Source organism: Dromiciops gliroides, chromosome 1 (genome assembly GCF_019393635.1).
Source record: "Dromiciops gliroides isolate mDroGli1 chromosome 1, mDroGli1.pri, whole genome shotgun sequence".
NCBI classification, from domain to species: domain Eukaryota; kingdom Metazoa; phylum Chordata; class Mammalia; order Microbiotheria; family Microbiotheriidae; genus Dromiciops; species Dromiciops gliroides.
Window position 1 is genome coordinate 674562690 of NC_057861.1, and position 27863 is coordinate 674590552.

The following is a 27863-nucleotide window of genomic DNA, read 5'->3' on the forward strand; positions in this document are numbered from 1 at the left end:
CCGCCGCTCCCCCCCCCCCCTTGGCAATAACAGCATTGGCAGGCTCTCAGCAAACATTTATTAAGTGCTTCCTCTGTGACAGGCACTGTGCCCAGCCAGGGCAGGCAGAGTAAGAGTGAAGACTGTCCCTCCCCTCATAGGGCTTACATTCACATGAGGCAGAGAACATAGGTAAACCAGAACATACATACAGAGTAGGTGGACAATGACCTTGGAGGGGTGGCCTTACCAGCTGGAATCCCCAGGGAAGGCCTCCTGGAGAAGGTGGCGTCCTACAGCAAGCCAGAAGACCTGGCTTGGGTAAGGCCCAGTAGGCCCAGGATAGTTAGAGATAGGAGACAGGTCAAGGTGAGGGGGGAAAGGACCTTTCCTCTTCACCTCCATCAGCTCAGTTTTATGACTTTGTTTATCCAGTCAACGTACATGGAGATGCGCAAAAAGACAGCTGGCCATCCAGGGCGGGCACAGACGCGGTTTGGGATTATGATTCCCTCTAAGACCCAACAGTCATGGGTGTAGCAGGCCAGTGGGCCTCCGTAGTCCCCCTGGAAGGAGAAGGAGTGGTACAAGGGAAGCCTTGAGATTCGGGGGATCCTGGGAAGGGAAAAGCTGAGGCCTTCACTGCACAGTGAACTGACCGTAGCTCTGTTAAGGGGACAAGAAGCCACCACCTCTTCCCTGAGACACCACAGTGTCATGGATAGTGCCAAACTTGGAGTTGCTTCCAGTATCACTTTTGATACTGTGTGGGCCAGTCACAACCTCTCTGATCCTCACCTTCTTCCTCTAAAATGAGGGCATTGGACTAGTTGGCCTTTTAAGGTATCCATCCTATGGTTCCAAACCTATGATCCTTGGATCCCAATGTAGGGAACTTGGGTAAGGTAGAACTAGCTACCTGAAACCCATCCAGGTTCATCCCTAGGTTACAAGTCCCCTAGAGACTCAAGCCAACTGTCCTTCCTTTTCAAAATGACTCAGAGGGGCAGCTAGATGGTGCAGTGGATAGAGCACCATCCCTGGAGTCAGAAGTACCTGAGTTCAAATCCGGCCTCAGACACTTAACACTTACTAGCTGTGTGACCCTGGGCGAGTCACTTAACCCCAATTGCCTCACTAAAAAAACAAAAACAAAATGACTCAGAAAAGGACCTGTGGGGTAGGATCCTTCACAGGTATAAACTCCATTGCCAGTGGGACTTGACAGTCAGCTATCTATAAAGCCCAGGGGGGTATGAAAAAGTAAGGGAATTCTGTAGGGCAGCTCCTTCTACTCCTTCCCAACTCCCCACTACCCCCAGCCCCAAAGCCTCTATGTCTCAACATACCTCACAAGCCCCTACTGGAACCAGTGGGCTCAGAGTGCATAACTCATTCTTTTTCACCTTGCCTCGATGCTTGATGTTGCACTCTTCATTGGTGAGGACCCAAAGCCTGGCCACATTCAGAACTGTGTTATTCCCAGTACCTAGGGAAGAATAGAATCGTCTGGTACCTTCCTGGCACCACATAGCCAATGAAAGGCCCCACGCCCCTTTCCTCCCAGCTTCAGGGGGAATAGAAGTTGAAGGGGAAAGGACTAATTGGGCATTCTAGGAAAAGGCCTCTGGCATCCCTTTTTTCCAGAAAAAAACACTAGTAGGCCTATACTCCAAGGAGGTCAATGAAAGAGGAAAATTTTAGACCTATATGTACAAACATATTTATAGAAGCTCTTTTTGCTGGCAAAGCTCTGGAAACTAAAGATATGCCCATCAATTAGGGAATATGAATATAATGGAATACCATTCTATGTGATGAAAGGGATGGTTTCAGAGAAAATTGAGAAGGCTTATATGAACTGATATAGAATGAAAAGAGGGGCAGCTAGGTGGTGCAGTGGATAGAGCACTGGCCCTGGAGTCAGAAGTACCTGAGTTCAAATCCAGCCTCAGACACTTAACACTTACTAGCTGTATGACCCTGGGCAAATCACTTAACCCCAATTGCCTCACTTAAAAAAAAATTTTTTTTAATTACTTAGAATGAAAAGAGCAGAACCAGAACAATTTATCCAATAATAATATTGTAAAGACAAACAACTTTGAAAGAATTAAGAACTGATCAACCACAATTCTAGAAGACAGTTAGATACTCATGCTACCCACTTCTTCACAGAAATGACAGACTCACTTCTGAGTGAGAAACATTTTTTGGACATGGCCAATGTGGGAGTTTGTTTTGCATGACCATGCATATTTGTTACATTTTTATAATGAGGGAAGAGAAGTAGAAGAGAGAGAAAATAGGTTTTTGTTCAATGAAAAAAAAAAATTTAAAAGAAAATAACCTCCAGTTCAGGGATTCAACAAGACCATAGGCTTGGCCTAACTGGGTAACCTGAGATGACCCATTTGTCCATTCCATTCCCTTTTAGGGGTGATACAGAGGTGTTCTTTCCACTGTACCGTCCTGCCTCTCACATTTGGTAAGGATGAGGAACAAGGGATAGGTAGGACTTAGATAAGCAGGGGAAGGGAAAGAGTCTGTATCTGGATAACCCTGTTAGACAAAGGTATGGAGGGGAATAATGTAGGGCAGCTTTGCCAAGGTAGATAAGAGGGGCCAGATTCTACAGGACCCAGAATGCCGAGGAATTTGAAATTCTACCTGTTACAAAAGAGGAGGGAAAGGGGGTTAGCTAAGATTTTTGAACAGAGGATGGTTGTGCCCATAGCGGTATTTCAGGACTTAATCTGAGATGGAGGAGAGGACCAAAGCAGAGCCTTTCTCATAGTAGGCACCTGATTAATGTTTGTTGAGATGAACTGAAAGCAATTAGGAGGATATTGTAATAGGCCAGATACAAAGGAATAAGGTCCTAGAGTAAGGTGGTGACAGTAGAAATAGAGGGGGGGGGCAGGCAGCAAGGATGCGAAAAAAGAAAGTGATCAACCATGGTAACCAAACAGCTTTGGTTGGGAAAGGGAAGAGTTGAAGCCTTTTAGAATGGGAGTCAGGGGAAGTGGGTATTATTATTGACAGAATCAGGGAAGGCAGGAGGAGAGGCTGGTTTGGGGAAGAATCAAGTTTTTGGCTCAGGACTTGTTGAGTTTGAGGTGCCAGTGGGGCATCTAGGTGAATCTGTAGGCAGTTGGATAACGAGAGGGAGCTCAGAAGAGATTTGGAAGTCATCTAGACACAGATGGTTATTGAAGCCATTAGGGCAGATGAGTTTGACAACATGCAGAAAGTAGAAAAAGGAAAGCAGGAGACCAAGTAACGTGCCTTGGGCAATGCCAACATTTAGACAGCAGGAGGAGGAAGGAAATCCAATCAAGGAGCAGCCTCAGAAGGGGAGAATCAATGGAGAGAGGTAAGGGTTAATGGTACTCTCTGGGACAATTATGTTCCTTACCATTGGTCTCTCCCCATCCAGCAATCTCACATTGGGTTTTGCCTGGCACCACATATCTTTCAGGGGGCAGGCAAATAAGGGCCACACGGCTGTTAAGCACAGCAGGTCTGTAGAACAAAACAAAAGAGAGGGGAAAAAAGCTCAGGGCCAACCCAAAGCCTGTGTTTCTGTGCCAACAAAAAACCCTGGTCTAGGGGTCTAGCTCAGAAAAATTCAGTGGCGCCTCATTTCCTGCATAGAGTCTACAGGTGGAAAAATGTCACTGGAATCAGGGGTCATGTCATGTCATGTCATGACTGCAATTGGGGGGATGAATGGAAAGCAAGATGAGCCTGAGGATAGAGTATCAGGACTTGGGAGTCAGGAAGGCCTGGATCTAACTGCTATCTCTGACACTCGCTAGCTAGCTGTACAGCTTTGGGCAAGTCATTTCTCTGAGCAAAGGTTTCTTCATCTGTGAAATGGGAACAATAATAATGAGTACCCTCTCATAGGGTGGTTGTAAGGTTCAAATGACGCTTTATCAATGCCAGTTTTTAGGATGGAGAGAGTCAGTCTCTCCAGAGGTCCAGTCACCTCTCCAACTGCCTATTAGTCATTTTTTTTTTGAGAGGCAATGGGGATTAAGTGACTTGCCCAGGGTCACACAGCTAGCAAGGGTTAAGTGTCTGAGGCCAGCTTTGAACTCAGGTCTTCCTGAATCCAGGGCCGGTGCTTTATCCACTGTGCCACCTAGCTGCCCCCCTATTAGTCATTTCAAACTAAACATCCCACAAGTATCTCAGAATCAGTGTACCCAAAATAGAATTAATTTCCCCCCAAACCTTTCTTCTGAATTTCCCTATTTCTGTCAGAGCCATCACCATCTTTACAGTTACCAAGGTTCAACTCCTTATCCTCACTCTCATTCACCCTTTAGAATCAGTTACCAAGTCTTATTGTTTCTACTTCTGCCTCGCTCACCACTCACACAGCTATCACCCACCTCAGGCCCTCATCATCTCTCACCTGGACTTTTCGTTTTTTTGTTTTTTGGGGGTTTTTTTGCCGGGCAATGGGGGTTAAGTGACTTGCCCAGGGTCACACAGCTAGTAAGTGTCAAGTGTCTGAGGCTGGATTTGAATGCAGGTACTCCTGAATCCAGGGCCGGTGCTCTATCCACTGCGCTACCTAGCCGCCCCCATCACCTGGACTTTTCAATAGCCTCCTCCTTGATCCCCCTGCCTCAAGTCTCTGCTCCAGCCATTCTGCACAAGCTGCTAAGTGATTTTCCCACAGTGCTGGTCTGACTAGTCCATCCCCCCATACAGTAAACTCTGATGACTCTCCACTGCCTCTGGGATCAAATATAAATGTCCTCTCGTTGGCATTTAAATCCCTTTACGACCAGGCCTATTATATATTCATCTTCTTACCATGCTCAGCCCAACAAGCGGCTTTGCTAGTCTTCATGCACATACTCCATCTCCAGTGTCCCTACCTCTGCCGTGGCTTTTCCCCAGCCTGTCTCTTAGAACCTTTTGAGTTTCAACAGCTTCCAAAAGTTAGCACAAGTGCCATCTCCATGAAGCCTTTCCTGGTTCTCCAGCTTCTAGTGACCACCCTCTCCCACCCCTCAGTTACCTTATATTTATTTCACATATGTTCTGGATATAGTTATAAACACACACACATATACACTTAAATATAAATGTATACAAGACTACTTTAAACTTGTCTCTGTGTCCTGCTCAGTGCTTAGGCTAGAACAGGTGTTTAATTGATGATTGTTTACCGAAAAGAAGCAGCACAGCACCGCTGGGTAGCAGACTAACCTTGGAGCCTGGAGGACCTGAGTTCAAGTTCTCCCCCTAACACATACTAACTGTGAACACAGACAAGTACCTTAAGCTCTCAGTGTTGCCAACAGCTCTCAAAGATTATGCATTACAGACAGGTTGGTGGAGATGGATGTCCAGTGGGTGAACACTGTCCACAATGGGGACGAGTGAAATTGCAGGTCTGGACCCCACCCCCAAACAATGACAACAGTGGTCAGCACCTCCATAAATAGAGTATCACTCACACACAACTCCAGCTCCAGGTTCCTTGACTTGACACTAGCAATCCTTCCTGCCAGGTTTTGATTAACCCAGGTGTTACTCTAAATTTTTTTTTAATTTTAATTTTTTTTTTTTGGCAGGGCAATGAGGGTTAAGTGACTTGCCCAGGGTCACACAGCTAGTACGTGTCAAGTGTCTGAGGCTGGATTTGAACTCAGGTCCTCCTGAATCCAGGGCTGGTGATTTATCCTACTCTAAATTATTTTCAAGGTGAAGGGAACACTGTACTTGTTTTGTATTTTCTTAGACATCTATTGGGAGGGGATTTCAATGAAAGTGATTTCAAAGAAATGTGGACAGAAGACCTACGACTCACAATGTTATCAAAGGGCTTCCCCACTGGGATTCCTCTTGTGAGCCTGGGGTGATTAAGTGGACCAATAAAGTCCATCTATCTGAGCATATTTCAAAATTTACTTGGGAGGATCCTATATAGTAGATACCAGCATCAGGAGGGTTTTAGACACTCCACTCTAGGGATAATCAGGCCCATCCACACTGGGCCTGGGAGACAAAAATCACATAGAACAGCTGAGACCATTTGAGTCACATAGAACTGGGCAAATCCCCATTCCCCCTCCCCCATTTTTAATTTCTCAAATTCCTTTGCCCTGCTGTGTCACTTCTGAATGGGCAGGTTCTTATTCATTTGTATTTTCTTTTTTTTTTTTTTTTTTAGTGAGGCAATTGGGGTTAAGTGACTTGCTCAGGGTCACACAGCTAGTAAGTATCAAGTGTCTGAGACCAGATTTGAACTCAGGTACTCCTGATTCCAGGGCCAGTGCTCTATCCACTGCACCATCCAGCTGCCCCTTCATTCATTTGTGAATAAAGTATAGAAAATATATTCTGGGGGCAACTAGGTAGAAGGTAGGAAGAAGAAGAAGAAGAAGAAGAAGAAGAAGAAGAAGAAGAAGAAGAAGAAGAAGAAGAAGAAGAAGAAGAAGAAGAAAGAAAGAAAGAAAGAAAGAAAGAAAGAAAGAAAGAAAGAAAGAAAGAAAGAAAGAAAGAAAGAAAGAAAGAAAGAAAGAAAGAAAGAAAGAAAGAAAGAAAATATATTCTGGGGGCAGCTAGGTGGTGCAGTGGCTAGAGCACCGGCCCTGGATTCAGCAGGACCTGTGTTCAAATCAGACCTCAGATACTTGACACTTACTAGCTGTGTGACCCTGGGCAAGTCACTTAACCCCAATTGCTTCACCAAAAACAAAAAATATATATATATACTTATAGTTTCAAGTATTAAGTTAGCAACAGATGGAAGAAAAGGAAGATCAGTTGATGTGTAAGAAAGAAAGAAAAAGGAGTAAAATATAGGGTCAGAGGCCAATCTCCCATTGTCCAGCTTTAGGGAGATGAACTGTTATTTTTAAGAAACTGAAACCTAAGGCCTGAAGCCCAGGCCTACATCCTTCCTGTAGACCTAGCATGCTGTGGATGTTCTACCCACATTCCGACGTGGTCATTTTCCTTAGCTAACTGACAGCCTTATCAAGGAAAAGCAAAACAGGTCCACAGTTCCCACTATCACCAGAATCTGACAAAGTACTTCAGCCTAATAAAGAGGAGTGTCTGTGAGTCTGTGGCCACATTTCTTCCCATCCAAGGTCATCCCAGCTAGCAGGGCGTCTGTGCTCCTCTGAAGCAGGCCAGCCTTTTTGCTAACATATCCCCACCCACCCGAGTACCTTTCTAGTTTGATCATGACGATCTGGGAGCCTGGAGGACCACACACCATCTGCATCAGGGGAATCTTTTGTAGTCCAGGATCGCTGGGCTGAGGGTCCTTAAAAAGTGTGCCTAGCCAGGCCTCATAGCCAGTGAGGGAGCCATGACTGGATGAAAGGAATTGGGGTCCTCACTGAGTTCTCTGAGGCCAGAGTAGAGACATTGGCCTCTTCCCTCCACCCTGCCCCCTTATCCTAGGGAGCTTCCAAGCCTGATGAGGGAGATGAGGGAGAAACACAAGGAATCAAGAGAAATAGGTCATTGTAAAGGGGTGAAAATGTGTTCAAGAGAAAACAATTGGGCAATTAGCTTAGAAAAGGGGTCAAGTAGACCTAGGAAGGTCCAAAATGGAATCAGTTTTACATTTGGCACATAAAAAGGAACAGATTAATCAGGTGGGTTGGGCTAAGGGTGCACAAGGTAGTTCCTAAACCAAGTACCTTGAGATTCCTTGAAAAGTAGACAAGGTCCCTTACCAGGATGAGAAGCATTGAAGAGCTGAGACCACCCACTGGTCCTTCACCAGTGACCCACCACAGAAGTGCTGGCCTTGCCTAGGTAGGATACATTAAGGTGGGATAGGGTCAGTGATAGAGATGACAGAGCAAACCTCCCTCCACCTCTCCCACACACAATATCTTGGATCATTTCCCCAAAGGACTTGGGTCTATAGCCTTCTGCGAAAGTCGGATGCATTGGAACAACTGAGGTCAAACATCATTCTGCCTTTTTTATATAGGTAGCATGATATAATGAACAGAGAGCCAGTCCCTGAAAGCACAGTGCCAGGTACATAGCAGGCACTTAATACTTATTGACCTGACTCAAAGGCAAGAAAGACCTGGATTTGAGTCACACCTCTGACACATGGTACCCTGGGCAAGTCATTTAACCTCTTAGTGCCCTAAGCAACTCCCAGCTTCTAAGTTACAGAGAAGGTACCAGAGTATGTTCTAGAGCCAGATAATGCCAGACACTCCAGTGTGTTAGGCAAGTGGACTCACCGGTTCCTCAGGCTGACCGTCCACGGCGAGTTGCCAGGCTGGCCCCCCACAACCCGTAAGAGCTTGGACCTCCGCTCCTCCCTCTTGCCACATTCCTCAAAGAGCACTGGGTCTGGGGGCAGGGAGGGAAAGAGAAAAGGGAATAGGGGAGGGAGTCCTGTGTACTCTCAGAGTTAAGGAGGCAAAGAGAGATTGGGGCTAGGGAAGAGGCAGGGATGGGGAATACAAGGGAGGGGCTCTGGTACCATAAGAAGCAGGGGGAGTTGCAAGGGAATGAGAATGGGGCTATCTATCTGCAGGGTAGGGGGAGCAAGACCCTTCTTAGGATGCAAAGCAAAGGTGTCCCCTCTGCCTGGCCTTGGTACAAGTGTCCTCTTGCCCTCACAACTCCCAGCAGGCAAGCAGCTGGACAGGCCCTGAGTCACCTGAGGTTGCCAGGATGGATGTCTTTGGGTCACTACCTGAAAGAATAAAGGGAAGACAAAAAGTCACTGTGGGGTCCCAAAGGCAATAGTGAGGTCAAATTCTACTCTAAAGGCAGTGAGAAACTCAAGTCCCTTGGTTTGCAGGGGAAGATCCAGTCCCTGCAAAAACCTTTCCCCATCCCATCCCACTCCACCACTGCCCAACAGCCACAGTGATCTCTTCCTCTGGAAGCAATCTCTCCTCTGAAGTAATCTCCCACAGTGATCTACTCCTTCTCAGCAGAGAACTCAGCCCTTGAAAGGCAGTGTGGAAGAGTGGACAGGGCTAGTTTTAATCAGAGGATCTGGATTTGAATCCTAGTTCAATTGTCTCACCTAGAAAACAAAAACTTTATCCTCAAGGATCTCTTCCAGACCTAAACCCTATGGTCCTATTAGTACCTTATCTTGTCTTCAGTATGGAGTCTTATTCTCCTTTCTGGATTATAAACTTTGGGAGGGCAGGAACCAGATTTTAGACATGTTTCTTGGGCACAAAGCTCTGCTCAAGAAAATGCCTGCTGGTCCTTGCAAACCAATAAACAAAGTGGGATGGGCTGTTTGAGGACAGATGGGGTACAGGGGACTCACTGCAGGGCTTGAGGGCACAGTAGTCAAATGGGGTTCCAGGGTCCATAGTATAGCACCAAGGACCATATCTATCTCCGTCTGGGTTCCGACAGAAATTCTCTTCCAGCTGTGGATCAGTGGTAGGTGTGAACCTTGAGATGGGGGGGGGGCGGGTAGAGAGGGTTGAAGTGCATGAAGTTCTGAATCACCTTCCCAGCCCCTTGGAGGTTCCCCCACCCACAGTTTGCCTCCAGAGCTCTCTTGACCTGGGAGACCTTCATCACCATCTCTGACCCCTCAGTCTCCAACAGGGCCATGGGCAGGGTTGGGAGAGAATAGACAGTGGGTCCCAAGGTAGGGACCAAGGTTAAGCAGGGTAGGTTTGAAGAGCTAGGGACTGGAGTTGAGAGGAAGCCAAGAATGACACCCTTCCTTCCCTCTACCCCAGGAACCCCTCCCCACCTCCCAAGACTCACTGAGGCTTGTGAGGAGTCTTCTGGGACCAGTGCTGGCAGACAATCCCCTTCCGGGTCTTACTAACGGAGCCCACGTACTGCTCTCCATTTTCATAGTAACAGTCTGTGGAACCAAGGCAAAGCAGAGAGGGTCACTGCCCTCCAAGAGGTCATTGTGGGAAGGGTTTATGGGGAGGGGTAGAAACAAGGGGCATTTTGGGCCCTCAGGCCAAACCCAAGCCCTGCCTGAGTCCTGCTCCTCACTCCCCCACTCCCCACCCTCACCTTCTACCTTGATGTCATCAGTGCAGCGCTTGATTTGGAAACAGAAGGCCACACGCATGCCAGGCCGAGAAGTGAAGCACCAGGGGGCCTCTGAACCATCTGGGTTCCGACAGAAATTTTCCCGTAAGTCCCTGGAGATAGAACCATAAATAATTAGTAATTCTTGTATTCAAGGCAAGAGCCATAAAAGGCATCTTCATACAAACTTATTATTATTATTATTATTATTATTATTATTATTTTGGTGAGGCAATCAGGGTTAAGTGACTTTCCCAGGGTCACACAGCTAATAAGTGTCAAGTGTCTGAGGCCGGATTTGAACTGAGGTCCTCCTGAATCTAGGGCCGGTGCTTTATTCACTGCACCACCTAGCTGCCCCCCATACAAACTTTTCAAGACAATTCTCATGGAGGGTATAAAGAGAAGTAGAGTTCAGAATACAGGACCCCCTATACAGGGGAAGAGGGAGAGGAAAGAGATCTTGGGATACTGAGAGGCATGACTGAGAGACAACTGTGAGGGGATGGGGCAGGGCAGAGTTGGGCCAGGGAAGGAAGTACACCATTTGGTCACTTCCTACCTGATTATTCTTGCTCTCTGCACACCAAATTTATTTGTTTCTACCCACTAAAGAAAGTACAAGTGCTACCAGAATCCCTTAAATTTTTGAGCCCTGAGTCAAAGTCCCAGTTACCCACCCTAGTTACAGTGGGGGTGGGGTAGAGTGAAGGAGATCTCAAGTTCATCTCAGGTAGCAGAGAATGATCTTATTCAGAAAGAATTTTCAAGGGGCAGCTAGGTGGTGCAGTGGATAGAGCACCAGCCCTGGATTCAGGAGTACCTGGGTTCAAATTTGGCCTCAGACACTTAACACTTACTAGCTGTGTGACCCTGGGCAAGTCACTTAACCCCCATTGCCTCACTAAAAAATAAAATAAAATAAAAACAAATTTGACCTCAGACACTTAACACCTACTAGCTGTGTGACCCTGGGCAAGTCACTTAACCCCCATTGCTTCACTAAAAAACAAAAAATTTTAAATAAAAAGAAAGAAAGAAAGAAAGATTTCTTTGCCTCTTCATCTTCTCTATACATTCTAGGTGCTTAATAAGTGCCTTGCCAAAGTCAGTGAAGGGGAAGATGTAGCTTGAAAGTATAAAAGGATTGGGGCAGCTAGGTGGCACAGTGGATAGAGTACCGGTCCTGAAATCAGGAGGACCTGAGTTCAAATGTGACCTCAGACACTCGACACTTACTAGCTGTGTGACCCTGGGCAAGTCACTTAACCCCAATTGCCTCACCCCCTCCCCCCAAAAAAAGTACAAAAGGATGGAAGAAAGGGGGTTTTAGGGTGAGAAGGGATATGTGAGCACATTTGAAGCAGCAGAACAAGAACCAACAGAGAGACCAAAGAACAGAGGGGATGATGGAGGAGGAAAATCCCAAGAGGAGATGGGCAGAAATAGGACACCTCTAGAGGCAAGGAGGAGGTCTACTTCTTCCTTCCTTCCTTCCTTGGAGGAAGAAGAGACTGAGGGAGGGAAAAGTTCACCCGGCACTTAGAGATTAGAGTGGCACTGAGCCCTGGAGGAGAGGAGATAAGGGCACTCCCATCAGCGTGGTGCAGCGGCAAGAGTGCTGGGCTTGGATCCAAGCCGCTTCCTATCCAGGTGATTTGGGTGATCCTCAGCTCCTTTGCTCTGCTCTTCAATTTCCTCACCCACAAAATGACAGGGATGGACGTGTTCTCCCTCAGGTCCATGCCAGCTCTAAATCCTATGTTGCCATGCCAGAAAGCCTTACCCTTCTCAGTAAATTAGGAAGGGAGGTCGTCTACAGAGGGGTGCCATATTGGAGGAGATTTGGGGGCTTGAGGAAAAGGCTTTGGGCAACTGGTGCATGGAATACAGTGGGGAGTAACAAAGACGAATGAAAGGATTACTAGGCAGCAGTGAGGGTCCCGTTTAGGTCAGGGAGAGTCCAGTGTGTTTGGGCTGCTCACCACTCACTTCCTGTTCCAGGTACTCAGGTGAACACATGAACACCCCCCCCCTCTCTGTGTTTCTATTTCTTTGTCTCTCTCCATCTCATCTTTCTCTCCATGTCTCTGTCCCTCTCAATCTTTTTGTCTGTCTTTTTTTTCTCTGTTGTTTTCTGTCTCTATGTCCCTGTCTCTCTGTCTTTCTCTGTGTGTGTGTGTGTGTGTGTGTGTCTGTCTGTCTCCTTCCTTTTCCAGGACTCACTTGCATTCATAGTTATCAGGCAAAAAGTGGTGCTGGTGAGGGGTCTGGGCATCCCAGCGCTGGCAGGGGATTCCCGTAGCAGTAGTGTTGGCCGTTCCTCGATAGTTTTCTCCCTTCCCCTTGAAGCAGCTGTGGGTGGTGTGTTTGGGTGGTGGCTGCTGCTGCCCTATTAATGCTGGACAAACACAGGGATTTAGAGTGAGACCTGGACCCGATCCCCTTCCCAAGAGGTCCTAGGCCTTTGTGGACCCTCCTGGACTCTCATTTGATGATCACAATATCCTCCTAATGGTTCTCTTAGCCTCTAATATTTCTCTTCCCTTTACCTAGGGCCAAGCCTCCTGAGGATGGGCCCTGGAGAAGGCACTGCCCCAGCTTAGTGACAACCTGCCCTCCCCAATCCCCTCCTCTGCCTGCTATGAAGCCTGGCAGAGCAAACAATTGTAGTTGAAAGGACTGTGGAATTTAGAGCAGAAACCCTCCATTCCTTTTCCCTGCCACTTACTTCTTTGAGGGGGTTAGGGCAAGTTCTTTAACTTCTCTCTGCCTCAGTTTCCTCCTAGATAAACTCTAAGACACCTTCCAACTCTAAAACTTATTAATTTATACTCCTGAAGTTCCACCCGCCATTTTGACCCCTTGGCTCTAAAGAACCTGCTAGAGTCTAGACACACTGTGAACTCTTATAGGGGAAGTGGAGGGGTGTATGGGCTGACGCCCCCACAGCCTGGCCTTCCCCACGACTGGGAATCCCCCCTATACACACTGCCCACTCACGGCATCTGGGGATGCTGCAGAATTCTCGCTCCTGCTGGGGGTCTGTGGTGTAACACCAGGGCCGTTCTGAGCTGTCTGGATTTCGACAGTAGTTGTCATCCAGGCTCTTATCTGGATACCTAGGCAAGAGCAGTGGTTGAATGAGGACCTCTGCCCCCAACTCCAAGGAAGTAGAGCAGAGAGTTAATGGACCCCTTGAACCTGGCTAGTTGCCCCACCCCTCATCTTCCAGGAGAGATTGGGAGGAAGGACAGAGAGAAAGAGGGAGCCCACTGATGGTATCAGTGACCCAAAACTTCCTCCTTAGGTTCCCCCACATACATGTACTCCCAGAAGCCCTGGACACTGTTCCCCAGGCTCCCTACCCCTGAACTGCCCAAGAAGTTCCAGGTGGCACCTCCTGCCCCGGCCCGGCCCAGAATCATACTTGTTGGGCTTGTAGGGATGCCTGTGAGGATACTGGAGGTCCCATCTCTGACATTCTCGGCCTGACTCCGTGTAATCTAGAGAACCTCTGTAATCCTCTCCATTACAGGTGAAGCAGGTAGCTGTGGGGACAGGCCATAGAATTAAAGGACTCCTAGGCTTCTATAGGGTTTTCATAGCAGCCATGCTGAGTGGCAGATAGTGCCAGGACTGGACTATCAGGGCCTGCATGTTTGTTAGCAAACTCCAGGTAAGGAAACTCCCTTCCCCTTGGTCAGCAATTTAGACTGAAAGAGCTGTCCCAGGGCACTGAGCTAAATGACTTCCTCAAGGTCATGCAGTTATTAAATGGCAGAGCAGGATTTGAACCAAGTTCTTCTGACTCCAAGTCCAGTGCTCTTTGTCCTGTACCACAGTGTTTGTCCATGAGGGATTATGAGCCTCTAGTGACATCTCCCACTTTCTCAGGTTGTGCCCCAGGGGCTGTATCTAAAGTCATTGCTTTTACCTTCATGATGCCACCTTCCTCCATCCTGGCCCAGAAGCAATGGGATGGATGCTCTGAGGAAATCCATTACATCTTGGGGGGTGGAAGGGAGGAGGGAGCGACACTGGTGGGAGCCCCCCAGACACCCTGGCCTGGAATTGGTGAGCAGGAGGAAGGAAAGTACCTGGAACTCACCCTCCTGACAAGTCTTGATACCACAGGTCTGAAAGCGGATCTTGGGGTTGGTGGTGTAACACCAGGGGCCTTGCTGGTCACTGTCAGGGTTACGACAATAGTTCTTCTCCAGGCCATTTCGAGCATTTGGAGTATACCTAAGGAGGGAAGGGGGGGACATGATCACTCTCTTCAAGTGTTTGAAGCACTATTGTGGGGAAGGAAGATTAAATGTGTTCTTCTTGGCCCCAAAGGCCCCAAAGAACCTCCCAGGAGCAGGAAGTAGAAGGTGGAAGGAGTCATCTTTGGCTTCAGTATAAGGAAAAAGTTCCCCATAATCAGCTGTCCAAAAGTGGACCAGATTGACTGCCTTAGGAGGTAGTGAGCTCCCCATCACTGGAGGTTGGTTGATCTCTTGTTAGGTATGCTGGGAAGGTAAATACTGCACAGGACTAAGTGATCTCTGAGCTCCCTTCCAGCCTTGACCTTCTGTGATCAATTCCCCATGGAGAAGGGCATCTTAGGGGGCACCAAGTCATGCCCTTCTGTGCCATCATGCCAAAGATGGAAGGAAGGAGGGATTGAGGAGCAGGACTCTAGGGAAAGTGGCTTTTATAGTGAATATGACTTTGTCTCCCGAAATCCCAGGGATCCTCTGAAAAAGGAAGTGGTTCGTAGAAACCCTTGGGCCATGGCAACATGGACACAGCCTAGGCTTGGGGGAATCATGCATGGGAGCAGGAAGGATTCTCTTCCTGGGGATTCTTTTGTACCTAGCAGATTTCCTAACTTCTCCAAAGTCAATTTTGTTCCCCTTCCCCAGGCCTGACTTCACCCTTTCTGTCTAATCAGGGAATGCATATAGATGCCAGCTTTATCCCTGATTTCTGTGCCCTAGTGTCTGGACTTTTGGGGGAGTAGGGAAGTAGCAGACTCTTGTCCCAACCCCCTCCCTCTTCCCTTTCCCCCAGCCCAAAGCTCAGAATAGCTCAAACTTGTGGTCGGTTGGGAACTTGTGGTTCCAGTGTTGGCAGGGGATGCCCTCAGCAGTGGTTGCGACAGTGCCCCGGTAACTGATGCCATTGTCCACAATGCAATCCCGTACATAATCTGTAGAAGATACCCCAAATCCTCTCAGAAGTCTGGCCCCAAGAAGCTGGGGCCACACTACAATCAACAAAACTGAATGCCCTTGATGAGTAACTGCCCAACCCATTCCCTGCCTTCCTTCTATCCCCAACACAATCCACCTGTACAGGCTTTGCAAGTCATCTTTGGTTTGTACCCCTCTGGCTATAGTACAGCTGAAAAGCCTTCAGAGCATTGTTCCCCATTGCCTACCAGAGTCTAAATTCCTGACTTTGACAAGGCAATCAGGCTCCAAACTACCAGTTCCCCTTGGCCATTCAGTGCCCCTTTACTCCCTCAAATCAAATAGACCACTCGGGCAGCTAGGTGGTGCAGTGGATAGAGCACCGGCCCTGGAGTCAGGAGGACCTGAGTTCAAATCTGGCCTCAGACACTTAACACTTACTAGCTGTGTGACCCTGGGCAAGTCACTTAATCCCCATAGCCTCACTAAAAACAAAACAAAACAAAAACAAATAGACCACTCACAGTGCTACCTCATTAGTCTCATCTTTCTCTCTCCCATCTCCCATCCAGGTGGTACTGACACTGTCCTCCTTGCCTGGAATGTACTTTCTCTCCTCCCTTTCCCTTTCTGCCAAAGTCCCATCCTTCCTCAAGGCCTGTATGAGGGCTAGCCCCTCTCTGAAGCCTTCCTTAACACTCCACCTTCCTCTGAGAGTGATCTCTCTCTTCTTTCCTTTGCCTTTATTTCAATTTCCTTTGTATTATCACTATTTTTCTATTCAGGTTCATAGCTGTGGATCAGGGAGATGCCTCAGAGGCCATTTAGTCCAGCTTTTTCATTTTACACATGAGGAAACTGAGGGCCAAAGAGTCTAAGTGACTTGTCCAAGGTCACATATGTAGTAAGTGATTAAGTTGGGATTTGAATCCAGCTGCTCTTACACCAAATCCAGTGTTATAACACAATACCTCTTATGTCAGGTTCTCCTCTGCCTACCACCCTCATTAGGCTGTAAACTCTTGAGTGTAAGGACAATACCGTTAAAAATTTTTGAGTGTGTGTTCCCAGAACCAAGGACAGCTCCTCGAACATAGACATCTTAAACTGTTTTATAAGTTTAATTAAAGGCCCTATGGTACATGGTGAGGTAAAAAGATATGTAACAGCTCTCTGGAAAAAGAAGTTTGGGGTGAAGCATCCAAAGGCACCCAGAGGTGGGGAATAAATGGGAGGAGTCATTGTCCATCAATAGCACCTGGTCTTCTTCTGCTCAGTTGAACCCTATTTCCTGCAACTAGCCCCAAGACCATTGCCCTCTGTTGGGCTTTATTATTTCTCCCTGACTTCTAATAAGTTAGGTGGTCTGAAAGAGAGTGGGCCCAGGGCTCTGGCTTGCTTTCCCCTCTTTCCAAGCTCCCAATGTCTTCCTCCAGCCCTGTCCCCAAGCTGGACTTACCTTTCTTCTGGTAAAGGTCGTACTGTACATTCTTTTGGAGCTCAATCTGGGCAGAGTGTTGAGTCCAGGGCAACAGCTGGCATCTCTGGTTCCTTGGGATGTAGTGGAAAGCACTGGGGGTATGGCCACAAGTCATCAGATAGGAGTCATGGGAACCTTTCTTTCCCTCCCCTGATACATGAACCTAGGAGCCTGGGGATGGATTCCTGGAGCTTCTAATTCTAGTCCAGCCAGGGGACAACGGACCCTCCAGGAGAGAGCAAAAGGAACAACCTCACACTAAGTCCTGAATCCTAATACTGGGTCCTGGGGAAGGAGGCTGTCTCTTTAAACTTTTCTCCTCCCTTCATCAGTTTGGTGTCTGAGTCTAGGGCCTTCCTTCTTTCATTTTCCCTAGGGTGGTAATTATTTCCTCTGGTTTTCCTCATTCCAACTCGAAATTCAGAGATATGGCGATTGTGAAGGGCATGATTACCATGGCAATGGTTTATGTATGTGGATAGAGCAGGAGGGAGGAGGCAGAAGCTCTGGGAAGGGGCGGGGTCATTAAATGTGAGCCTGAATTCCTTTAGAATACTCAAGGACTGGGGGCAGTTAGGTGGTGCAGGGGATAAAGCACCAGCCCTGGAGTCAGAAGGACCTGAGTTCAAATCTGATCTCAGATACTTGACACTTACTAGCTGTGTGACCCTGGGCAAGTCACTTAACCCTCACTGCCTAGTAGAAAAAGAAAAGAAAAGAATAGAATACTCAAGGACTGAACTGTGAGCACTCTGAAATGCCTTGAACTATAGGATGAGAGCTTGTATCAAAAGGGGATGTCTCTTGGGGACAGCTAGGTGGCACAGTGGATAAAGCACCAGCCCTGGATTCAGGAGGACCTGAGTTCAAATCCAGCCTCAGACACTTGACACTTACTAGCTGTGTGACCCTGGGTAAGTCATTTAACCCTCACTGCCCTGCCCCCCCCCAAAAGGGAGGGTGTCTCTTGTGAACTTTGGGGGTTAGTCAGTTGTTATATCAAATGACATTTGGGAGATAAAAGTTTATTTGCTAAGTGAACTTGGTGGCCCAGTGGATAGAGTGCTGGCCTTGGAGTGAAGAAGACATGAATTTGAATCCTGATGCAGACACTTAGCATCTCTATCCCCTGGTATATCATTTAGCCTCTAGGTAGTTAGGGTGGTCTAGGGGATAGAGTGCTGAGAAGACCTGACTCCAAATCCAGCCTCAGACATTCACTAGCTGTGTGACCCTGAGCAAAGAAAGTCCAGTCCACTTAATCTCTTCTGTCTGAGTTTAATTCTCTGTAAAATGGAGATAATATGTGCCCTCCCTACCTCAGGGTTGCTATGAGGAAAGTACATTAAAGTGGTAGAAAAACAGGCATCATGGGGCAGCTAGGTGGCGCAGTGGATAAAGCCCAGGCCCTGGATTCAGGAGGACCTGAGTTCAAATCCAGCCTTGGACACTTGATAATTACTAGCTGTGTGACCCTGGGCAAGTCACTTAACCCCCATTGCCCCGCAAAAAAAAAAAAAAAAGAAATTAGAAAAGGTCTGAGGCCAAAGGTCCCCAAGATCAGTTCAAAAGAGAAGGGGGGGGCAGCTAGGTGGCGCAATGGATAAAGCACTGGCCCTGGATTCAGGAGGACCTGAGTTCAAATCCAGCTTCAGACACTTGACACTTACTAGCTGTGTGACCCTGGGCAAATCATTTAACCCTCATTGCCCCACAAAAAAATTAATAAAATAAAAAAAAAAGAGAGAAGGAGGCAGGGGCAGCTAGGTGGTGCAGTGGATAGAGCACCAGTCCTGGATTCAGGAGGACCTGAGTTCAAATTCGACCTCAGACACTTAACACTTACTACTGTGTGACCCTGGGCAAGTCACTTAACCCCAATTGCCTCACCAAAAGAGGGAGAGAGAGAGAGAGAGGGAGGGAGGGAGGGAGAGAGAAGGAGGCACTGCAGAAAGTAGACATGCTTAGCAAGACCATAGGTCTAGGGTCAGATCCATTTCAGAGCTAGAGTGGAGAGAAGTGGGCATCTAGGAACAAGAACTGGAGGATCTTCCCAGGAGGGGGACAGAAACCTGAGGAAAGAGGCAGGGGCCCTTCTAGTCCCTTCCCCTCTCCCATCCCTTCTCACCGGCAGTCCAGGAGCTGGTTACAGAGCTGAGCACACTCTTCCACATCCATAGATTTCCCCTGATCATGCGGTTGGTGGGATAGGTGGCGCAGCTCAGTGGCAGTCAAGGACTGGAAGTCATTGAGTGGGGACCTTGTTCCTGGAAGTCACAAAGAGGGACAGTCAAACCAAGGCCAGGCAGGCCCCCTATCCTCTTTGTTGGTCTATAGTGTGTGCTTATGTTCACAAGAATGTCTGTGTATACGTGTGTTTGTATGTGTGACTGAGTTTGCATGAAAATCCACACAGGGCAGGGTGACTGAGACTTTGTTTCAGGATTGAGGAATTGCCAGAGAGGAGGACAGTTTCCCCAAGGAGGAGAGGGTAAAGGGCTAACTGACTTGTAACTCCTCTAAAGGAGTGGGGGCCAGGCAGAGGACCTGCTGCTGGGGTGTATGCCTGTGGACAGGCAGGAACATTTCTTTTTTTGGTTATTTGCAGGGCAATGAGGGTTAAGTGACTTGTCCAGGGTCACACAGCTAGTAAGTGTCAAGTATCTGAGGCCGAATTTGAATTCAGGTCTTCCTGAATCCAGAGCTGGTGCTTTATCCACTGTGCCACCTAGCAGCCCCCAGAGGCAGAATGGTGAGAAGGAGGGAGGGAGGGAGAGGGAGCAGTTTGATTGTCTTGTGGGGCTCCTGGGAGCTAGGTGGCAAGTCACTTAACCCCCATTGCCCCGCAAAAAACAAAACAAAACCAAATAGTTGGAGAACGGGTTGCTAATCCCCATTCTGATGCTGATGTAAGATTTCTCATTTCCCCCTCTGTTAAATGGGAGGGCTGACCAAGGTGTTTTGGAAGTTCTCTTGAAACTTTTGACAATCTAAGAATCTCTGAGAGCTGGGCTCCCCCTCGGCTCAGACTCAATTTTAGTAAAAGTAATGATACACCTCCCTTCTCTAGAGCCTGTTTCCTCCAGTGCAAAGCTAAGTCTCTTAGGATCATTTAGATTTAGAGCCAGAAGGAAACTTAGATATCATCTAGACCCTCAGTTTGTTTTGTTTTTAGCCTTATCCATTTATTCAACAAGAAATCCTTCACAATTTCATACAACATTTATCAGAGATTAATCCTCAGAAAATTACCTCCCCGCCACGTACAGAAATACAGATTTTACCACTATGAAAATGATCAAGACAAGGACCACAAAAACTTGGGAAGTTTGGCATCTTGGTATATCAAAAGGAAGAGAGTAAAAATGTGGATGGGAGGAGCAAAAAAAAAAATCAATGAACATAATACTTCATTTGAAATAAGGAAGTTACAAAAAAACCTAGACCATCAATTCTTTTTTTTTAAATCATAAAAGTATTTTATGATTTTCTAGTTACATGTAGAGATAGTTTTCAACATATGTTTTTTATAAGATTTCTAGTTCCAAATTTTTCTCCCTCCTTCCCTTCCCTCCCCTCCCCCCACCCAAGACAGAAAGCAATCCGATATTGGTTATATATGTACAATCACATTAGACATATTTCTGCATTAGTCATGCTGTGAAAGAAGAATCAGAACAAAAGGGGAAAACCTCAAAAAAGAAAAACAAAAAAAAGTAGAAACAGTATGGTTCAATCTGAATCTAGATTCCATAGTTCTTTTTTTCTTTTTTCTGTATGTGGAGAGCATTTTCCATCATGAGTCCTTTGGAATTATCTTGGACCATTGTATTGCTAAGAGTCAATAGACCATCAATTCTTTTTTTTTTTAAGTGAGGCAATTGGGGTTAAGTGACTTGCCCAGGGTCACACAGCTAGTAAGTGTTAAGTGTCTGAGGCCGAATTTGAACCCAGGTACTCCTGACTCCAGGGCCGGTGCTCTATCCACTGCTCCACCTAGCTGCCCCCGACCATCAATTCTTAAACTATAAGCCGAGACCCCATATGGGGTCCTGAAACTGAATGTAGGGGGTCATGAAAAATTTTTTATATACCTATATACTTTCTCAGGTGAAAAGGGATCCTAGGCAGAAAAAATTTAAGAAGCCCTTTTGTCTGAGAAATTTTTATGGCCACCCTGGGTATATAGGTATATAAAAATAGGTATACAAATGAAACATGTACTGCCAAATTTTTTGCAACTCCCACATTCAGTTACATGACCCCATATGGAGGACCCACAGTTTAAGAAGCTTTGATCTGGACCAAGCCTTCTCATGTTATAAAGGAGGAAAACAAGGTCTTTTACAAACAGAAGAAACTGAATTAGACTCTATAAGGTCCCTTCTTGCACTAAAATCACACATGGAGAGTTTTTTGTTGATTTGGGGTTTTGGACATGTGAGTAACAGGGGGAGTGAGCAAAAACATCCAACTGTTTGCTATAAAATTCTGCCACTGCCCTAGGCTCCCAGAACACCCAGGATGAAGAAACCACTGACCTTAGCTCCTAGTTATCAGGAGTTAGGTTAAAAAGGAAGCCAGCAAATGTGAGGCAGAGTGGGATGGTCGCCCTCCCCGGCTGAGGCCGAGCAGTGTCCTAGGATACCTGTTTCCTCATCCCCCCACCCCACCCCCGCCCCCATTGAAGGATACTTTTTTGTGCCCAGAGCCCTAGAAAGGTTTGTGATATTTATAAAAGGTCCAAAAATTTCCTAGGGTTTTACTAGTTAAGCTGTGTCAGTAAGGAGGTGTGTGGGTGTGAGTGTGGGTGTGTCTATTAGCTCTGGTGGACTTCTGAGAGTCACCCCATCCTGGGGCCATAGGTGGTAATATTGGGCTGGTCCCTTGGGGATGGATAAGAGGGGAGCCAATTCCATGGCTGATGGGGACCACGGAGGAGAGGCAGTACATTATATTGGCATGCATATCTGTACAAATGATTTACTGGAGGAAGGGCAGACAAGGAAAAGAGACAGCAAGAGACAGGGGCAGAAAATGAGGCACCAGGCGGAGAAGAAAGCAGTAGGATTTGAACCATGGGTCTCCCTTCCTCCCTTTGCCACAGGCCTGAGGAATTAAGGGAAAGGGTCTTACCTGGGGTGCTGGCACATAGGATCGAAGGCAAGAGGACCATGAAGGGCCACATCCTCCCAGTTCTAGGATTTCCAGAGTAAGTTGACCCTGGGCACCTTTCTGCCTCTGTCCCTGGAGAAGCTGCATCCAAGTCCACACAGTGTCTATTCCTTAGCCCACACTGTTCAATCTCAAAACATATTTGTCTCTGGTCACGAGCCTGGGACAAGGGAAGGGGAGGGACGAGGGGGGAGCCTCAGGGAGAAAGACCCAATAGGGCTGGGCTAGTGGGAAGGGATCCCAGGATCCAATCCATCCACCTATAGGAGCTGCTCCTGAAAACTTGGCCTCTGCCCTCACTCCATAAATAATTCCCTAAAAGGGTTTACCCCACCCCTCACTCCGGGAAGAAAAATTGTGAAATCTGTCTTTGTGGGAATCTGTCAGGGCAATACCAGACACAAGATTTTGGAAAGGTCTAAGAGCCAGGAACTGCCCCTCAAAGCTCCTCCCTCTCTCCTCCCTTTCTCTTTCCAACTGAGATGGTAAGCTCAAAGAATGTCAGCCCTAAAAAGTTATAGAAATTATAGTTTGTGGCACAGGAATGTAGGGAAAAGGTTCTCATCTGGACTGGGAGGAGAGGCTTCTAGGTTGTTAAGCCTCCCTGAGGCTTGTCGAAATTTCCAAGTAATCTGTAAGACCCAGAAAAAAAAATGAGCCTCTAGGGGCATGATGGGAATTGAGAGGAATTTATCCTAATCAGAGGAAGTTTGCAGTCTTCCAGTTGAGGGGAGGGGGAACCTTGGCTGTGAGGTTGAGAAAGCTGCCTGAAGGGCTTCAGGGTGTATGTGTGTGTGTGTCTGTGTCTGTGTGTGTGTGAGGGGGGATGAGAATTATCCCTTAAACATGCTGACTGAGGCAGTCCCCCCCCCCCCAAAAAGGGATCAATTTTCCTTCTCAGAAGCCACTCCTGCAGGAGATGACATCTCTAGCAGATGGCAATGTCAGGTTTGCTGAGAAATAGGATCATGGGATGATAGTGAAGCTTTTCTGTGAGTCAGTACTAGGAGTGTGACTTGTCTAGCGAGTGTTTCGGTTCCCACTAGTGTAAGAATGGGAACAAAGAATGATTACTAATTGATTTTCCCCTTATTTACTTTGCTTGTTGCTCAGTCCTTTCAGGCGTGTCCGACTCTTTGTGACACCATTAGGGGTTTTCTTGGCAAAGATACTGCAGAGGTTTGCCATTTTCTTCTCCAGTTCATTTTATAGATAAGGAAACTGAGGCAAACAGGGTTAAGCGACATGTCCAGTGTCACACAGGTAGCAAATGTCTGAGGTCACATTTGAACTCGGGCCTTCCTGACTCTGGACTCAGCACTCTATCCACTGCGCCACCTAGCGGCCCTAGAACTCACTATCTATTGATAGTTTCAATTCTGTCTCCCTACAACTTCTACCCCATTCCTCACCTAGGATCAACACAACAAATGAGAAACAACATGGAGGGTGGAAAGTATGCTACATTTGGAGTCAGAGGGTTTTGGCTACAAATCCTTGATCTGCCACTTACTAGCTGTGTGGCTTTGGGCAAGTCACCGAACCTCTCAGGGCCTGTTCCCTTATCTGTAAAATAAGAGAGTGGGTCTAGATTCTCAAAGGGCCCTTCCAGATCTAAATCAATGATCATGATTCATCTTTAACTTAAAAGCCCTACAAATACTTGAAAGCAGTTGTCATGTCTTCCCCCATCCCTAACTCCCCCAAGTCTTCTCTTTTCCAAGGTAAACATCTCCAGCCTCTTCAACTCTTCCCCCTAGGAGATACAGCCTAAAAGAGTCCCATAGAACTGGGGAGTCTGGAGTTCTGAGTCCTGGACCAGACTCAGCCACTGGCTGAGTCCCAGTGACCTTATACAAGTCACTGAGTGTCTCTGGATTTAATTTCCTCCTCTTGTTCAGAAAATTGCAGTTGAGTGAACCTTCTTACCTTGTAGGAAAAATGGGAACATAAGAGAAAACAGAATTAAGAGCCTGAAGAACCTTGAAAGCTATTCTTCCAGCTGCTCTCTATAGGTCTTATACCTATCTAGTCTCCCCCATTAGACTGTCAGCTTCTTTATTTTATTTATTTATTTATTTATTTTTAAATCTTTATTTATTTATTTTTTGGTGAGGCATTTGGGGTTAGGTGACTTGCCTAGGGTCACACAGCTAGTGTTAAGTGTCTGAGGCCGGATTTGAACTCAGGTCCTCCTGACTCCAGGACCGGTGCTCTATCCACTGCGCCACCTAGCTGCCCCAACTGTCAGCTTCTTGAAGGCAGGGATCCAACTTTTGCCCTTCTTTATATCCTCAGCATTTAGCAAAGTGCCTGGCACACAGTGGGTATTTTATAAATGCTCCTTGTCTTGCCTACTGGGTGTCCCTCCTGCCTTTGCTGTGGCAGCTAACTGTGGGGCTCAGGGGCATCTATCATCAGACTATTTCTGCGGTTTTATCAGCTGCCAGATGGTGGGTAGGGCTGGTCCCCCTGAGGAACAAAGGGCCCTCTTCCCTCATACACAGGCGACATGCTCAGACTCTGGACAAATCAGAACTCAATGTGTGGTAAGTAACTGTGTCCTCCCTGCACTCATTTGAATTCTATTCAGTGTGATTCATTTGAACAAACATTTATTAAGCTCCTAGCCTGGGTGGGGACAGGGGAAGGGTGGGAGATACAAAGACAGATGAAATACAGACCCTGCTTTTAAGGAGCTTATGATCTAATAGACATTAGAATGTAAATAGCTTTAGCATGAGAGAGAGCACAAAATGTGATGAGAAATGAATAGAAAGAGACACATTTGGGGGTGGGGGAGAGGATGAAGGAGGCAGGAAGTGGAAGAAGTATATTGATGTAATGGGAAGTTCCCTGAATTTTGAGTCAGAAAACCTGGATTTACTACTTTTAATCTGTGTGCCCTTGGGCCAATCACCCCCCCACCCTCTCCATCCCTATCCCATCCCCCTCCTCCCCTAGGATTGTTTCCTCATTTGTAGAATGAGCATATTGGTGTATATGGCCTCTGAGATCACTTTTAGGTCTGTTACACAATGACTTGATTCTAACATTCTATACTTCTGTAAATGGAGCTGCTAGTCCAGACCTGATCTCTGGCCCTCAGTGCTCTAGGAAACCTCCTAAGAGCCCCTGAGCTATGTCTTAAAAAGAGACTAGCGGGTAGCTAGGTGGCGCAGTGGATAAAGCACCGGCCCTAGATTCAGGAGTTCCTGAGTTCAAATCCAGCCTTGGACACTTGACACTTACTAGCTGTGTGACCCTGGGCAAGTCACTTAACCCCCATTGCCCTGCAAAAAAAAAAAAAAAGAGAGAGAGAGAGAGAGAGATGAGCAAGCTAAGATAAGGAGAAAGGGCATTCTAGGAAGGTGGGCCAGCCAGTGCAAGGGCACAGAAAAGAGATGGAGTGCACTAAGTCTTTTGGGACACCTTGTGTGTGTTCAATATAAGTACATATTTATATATGCATATATGTGTGTATCTATAAGCCATCTGATAGTCAAATGTTTGGGAATGTATGAGGTTATCATGAGAGACCATAGAGAGAAAAACCCAAGATAGAACCTTGTTGTTTGTCTTTCATTCTCAAAGAGGACTATGACATTGGGAGGTGATGTCATGACTTGCAGTGAATTGGATTTAAATGATGCAGGACTGTGCAAAGTCACCAGCCTCACTCTCTCCTCCAGAGCCATCTGGGTCCAGTGTTGAGATATTTATCAGGACTACTGGAGATGGTCTCAGATGTTTGAGGCAATTGGGGTTAAGTGACTTCCCCAGGGTCACACAGAGAATAAATGTCTGAGACTGGATTTGAACTCAGGTCCTCCTGACTCCAGAGCCCATGCTCTATCCACTGTGCCATCTAAGAGCCTTAGAGATCACCCAAGAAGCATGATATGGATGATGAACTATTGAAGGAGATTGAGGTCAGACAGGTAGGAAGAAAACCAGGAGAGAACAATGGCATTGTGATGAAATAATGGTATTTAGCAGATACTCAAAGACCCACCTGGAGATTAATCTAGACTGATTGAATCAAGTGAGAGTGATTGACTGCTGATTAGCCTACTTCAAGTTAACTGGATTGTAATCACACCTGGCTAGCCCTTAAGAAGCTATTGTTCTCAGAAGCTAGACTGTGAACTCAATTTGAGAACACCTTCAAAACCAATGGATTTGGACGATGCCAACCAATCAGCTTGAAGCAGTGTGCAAGGACCGCCTCTGTTCCAGACCTATAAAAAGCTTCCACAATCAGCTTGCTGGAGAGTTCCTGATTAAAGCAGGCTCGTGGAGGAGGACTTGAGGAAGAACCCAACCAGGCTGGAACTCTAGGCTAGATAGACCTTTTCTTAACTTTCTGAACTCCATGTTAATACCTGTATGCTTTAATAAATGTTTAATGCCCAAAGACTGGTGCTAAAGCTTCTAATTTAAGGTGATCACACAATATAGATTTTGAACATCACAGCATGAAAATCTAGATGTTAGAGATCATCCAGGAGAGAAGGGTGGTCAACAGTGTCTAATGTGGCAAATTGGTTGAAAAGGATGGAAACCGGGACAGCTAGGTGGCGCAGTGGATAAAGCACCAGCCCTGGATTCAGGAGGACCTGAGTTCAAATCCAGCCTCAGACACATAAAATTACCAGCTGTGTGACTCTGGGCAAGTCACTTAACCCTCATTGCCCCACAAAAATAAAAAATTTTTAAAAAAAGGATGGAGGGGGCAGCTAGGTGGCGTAGTGGAATACTGGCCCTGGAGTCAGGAGGACCTGAGTTCAAATTTGGCTCAGACACTTGATACTTAGTAGCTGTGTGACCCTGGGCAAGTCACTTAACCCTCATTGCCCTGCAAAAAAAAAACCCAAAATAAAACAAAACAAAACAAAAAGGATGGAAACTGAGAAAAGACCATCAGATCTGGCAATTAAGAGATCATTGGTATTATGGGGTTAGGATTAAAGTTTAAACTGGTCAGCTAAACTGAATGACAGACACACCTTGAGAAACAAGAGAAATAAGCCCTTTAGGAGTCAGAGGATCACCCCATCTATCCCTCCACCATCCATCCTCTATAAAAGCTTTTGCCTTTCTCCTGTGTGAGGAGATTGGTATCTCAGAGAACCATGTTTCTGGAACTATCACCCCTCAAGATTCCTCTCAAGGTTTTCTTTCTCTAGCACTTAAATAAAATATGATTTTATTCTAATTGGATTTGTGTGTGAGAGGGTGTAATTCTTTAAAGAGAATACCTAAGGACCCCCATAACCATCCATTTCCCCGTGACAACTGGTAACTTGGGAGAGCAGTTTCAGTTGAGTGATGAAGTTGGAAACCAGACAGTAAAGGGTTGAAGAGTGACAAAGATGGACATAGTGAAAGTAGACAATTTTTTGTTCAAGAGTTTGGTTGTCGGGGGCGGCTAGGTGGCACAGTGAATAAAGCACCGGCCCTGGATTCAGGAGTGCCTGAGTTCAAATCCGGCCTCAGACACTTGACACTTACTAGCTGTGTGACCCTGGGCAAGTCACTTAACCCCAATTGCCTCACCAAAAAAAAAAAGGGGGGGGGGATATAGTAGCTTGAGGGAATGATACGCACTGCTGTTTTTGAAGCACTGGAGAAACTATACATACTTGAAGGAAGCAGGGAACAAATCGATACATAGAAATTGAAGATGCAAGAGAAGAGGGAATGATTAAGGATGAAATTTTCTGGAGATGATAGGAGGAGATAAGATTAAGGGGGCACATAAAAGAGTTAGCCTTGGTAAAGGAGAAGGGCCACATCTTTTTCAGAGGCTTAGGGAAAGGAAAGAGAGTGGAAAAGTACAGTAGAGAGGTGATCTACTGGAGAGAGTTCTGGACTTGGAAATAGACCTGAGTTGGAGTCCTGCTTCATTCACTTGCAAGTTGTGAGACCCCAGGCAAGTCACCATCTATCTTTCTGTTCCTCACTTTTTTTGTTTTGTTTTGTTTTGTTTGTGAGGCAATTGG

General features: G+C 46.6%; 1 protein-coding gene across 2 annotated transcripts; it reads right to left on the reverse strand.

The window, feature by feature from the left end:
• Window positions 1–44: 44 nt before the first annotated feature.
• MST1 (macrophage stimulating 1) lies at window positions 45–21997 on the reverse strand. 2 transcript variants are annotated; one of them, XM_043979140.1, is made up of 18 exons: window positions 21820–21997; window positions 18812–18950; window positions 16663–16775; window positions 15106–15220; window positions 14132–14268; window positions 13451–13571; window positions 13024–13142; window positions 12247–12421; window positions 10010–10133; window positions 9739–9841; window positions 9284–9414; window positions 8614–8689; window positions 8229–8340; window positions 7701–7778; window positions 7185–7331; window positions 3398–3504; window positions 1329–1468; window positions 45–545 (listed from the first exon to the last, which is right to left on the reverse strand). In XM_043979140.1, the coding sequence occupies exons 1-18, from the start codon at window positions 21869–21871 to the stop codon at window positions 384–386; spliced, it is 2151 nt and encodes a 716-aa protein (XP_043835075.1). In that variant the 5' UTR covers window positions 21872–21997; the 3' UTR covers window positions 45–383. The 2 variants fall into 2 exon arrangements, with proteins under 2 accessions (XP_043835075.1, XP_043835076.1); XM_043979141.1 differs by having other exon boundaries at window positions 8654–8689; window positions 10003–10133.
• Between the last annotated feature and the right edge of the window lie 5866 nt (window positions 21998–27863).

What these genes read in the sequence shown, in the direction of transcription:
- MST1 (XM_043979140.1), bottom strand. Translation starts at nt 21,871, where the DNA reads ATGTGGCCCTTCATGGTCCTCTTGCCTTCGATCCTATGTGCCAGCACC. An exon ending in CCTGATAACTATGAATGCAA is followed by an intron (nt 10,134 to 12,246) that starts GTGAGTCCTGGA and finishes TTCTATCTCCAG; the next exon opens with GGACTTACGGGAAAATTTCT. An exon ending in ACGGTCAGCCTGAGGAACCG is followed by an intron (nt 7,779 to 8,228) that starts GTGAGTCCACTT and finishes TATCCTACCTAG; the next exon opens with GCAAGGCCAGCACTTCTGTG.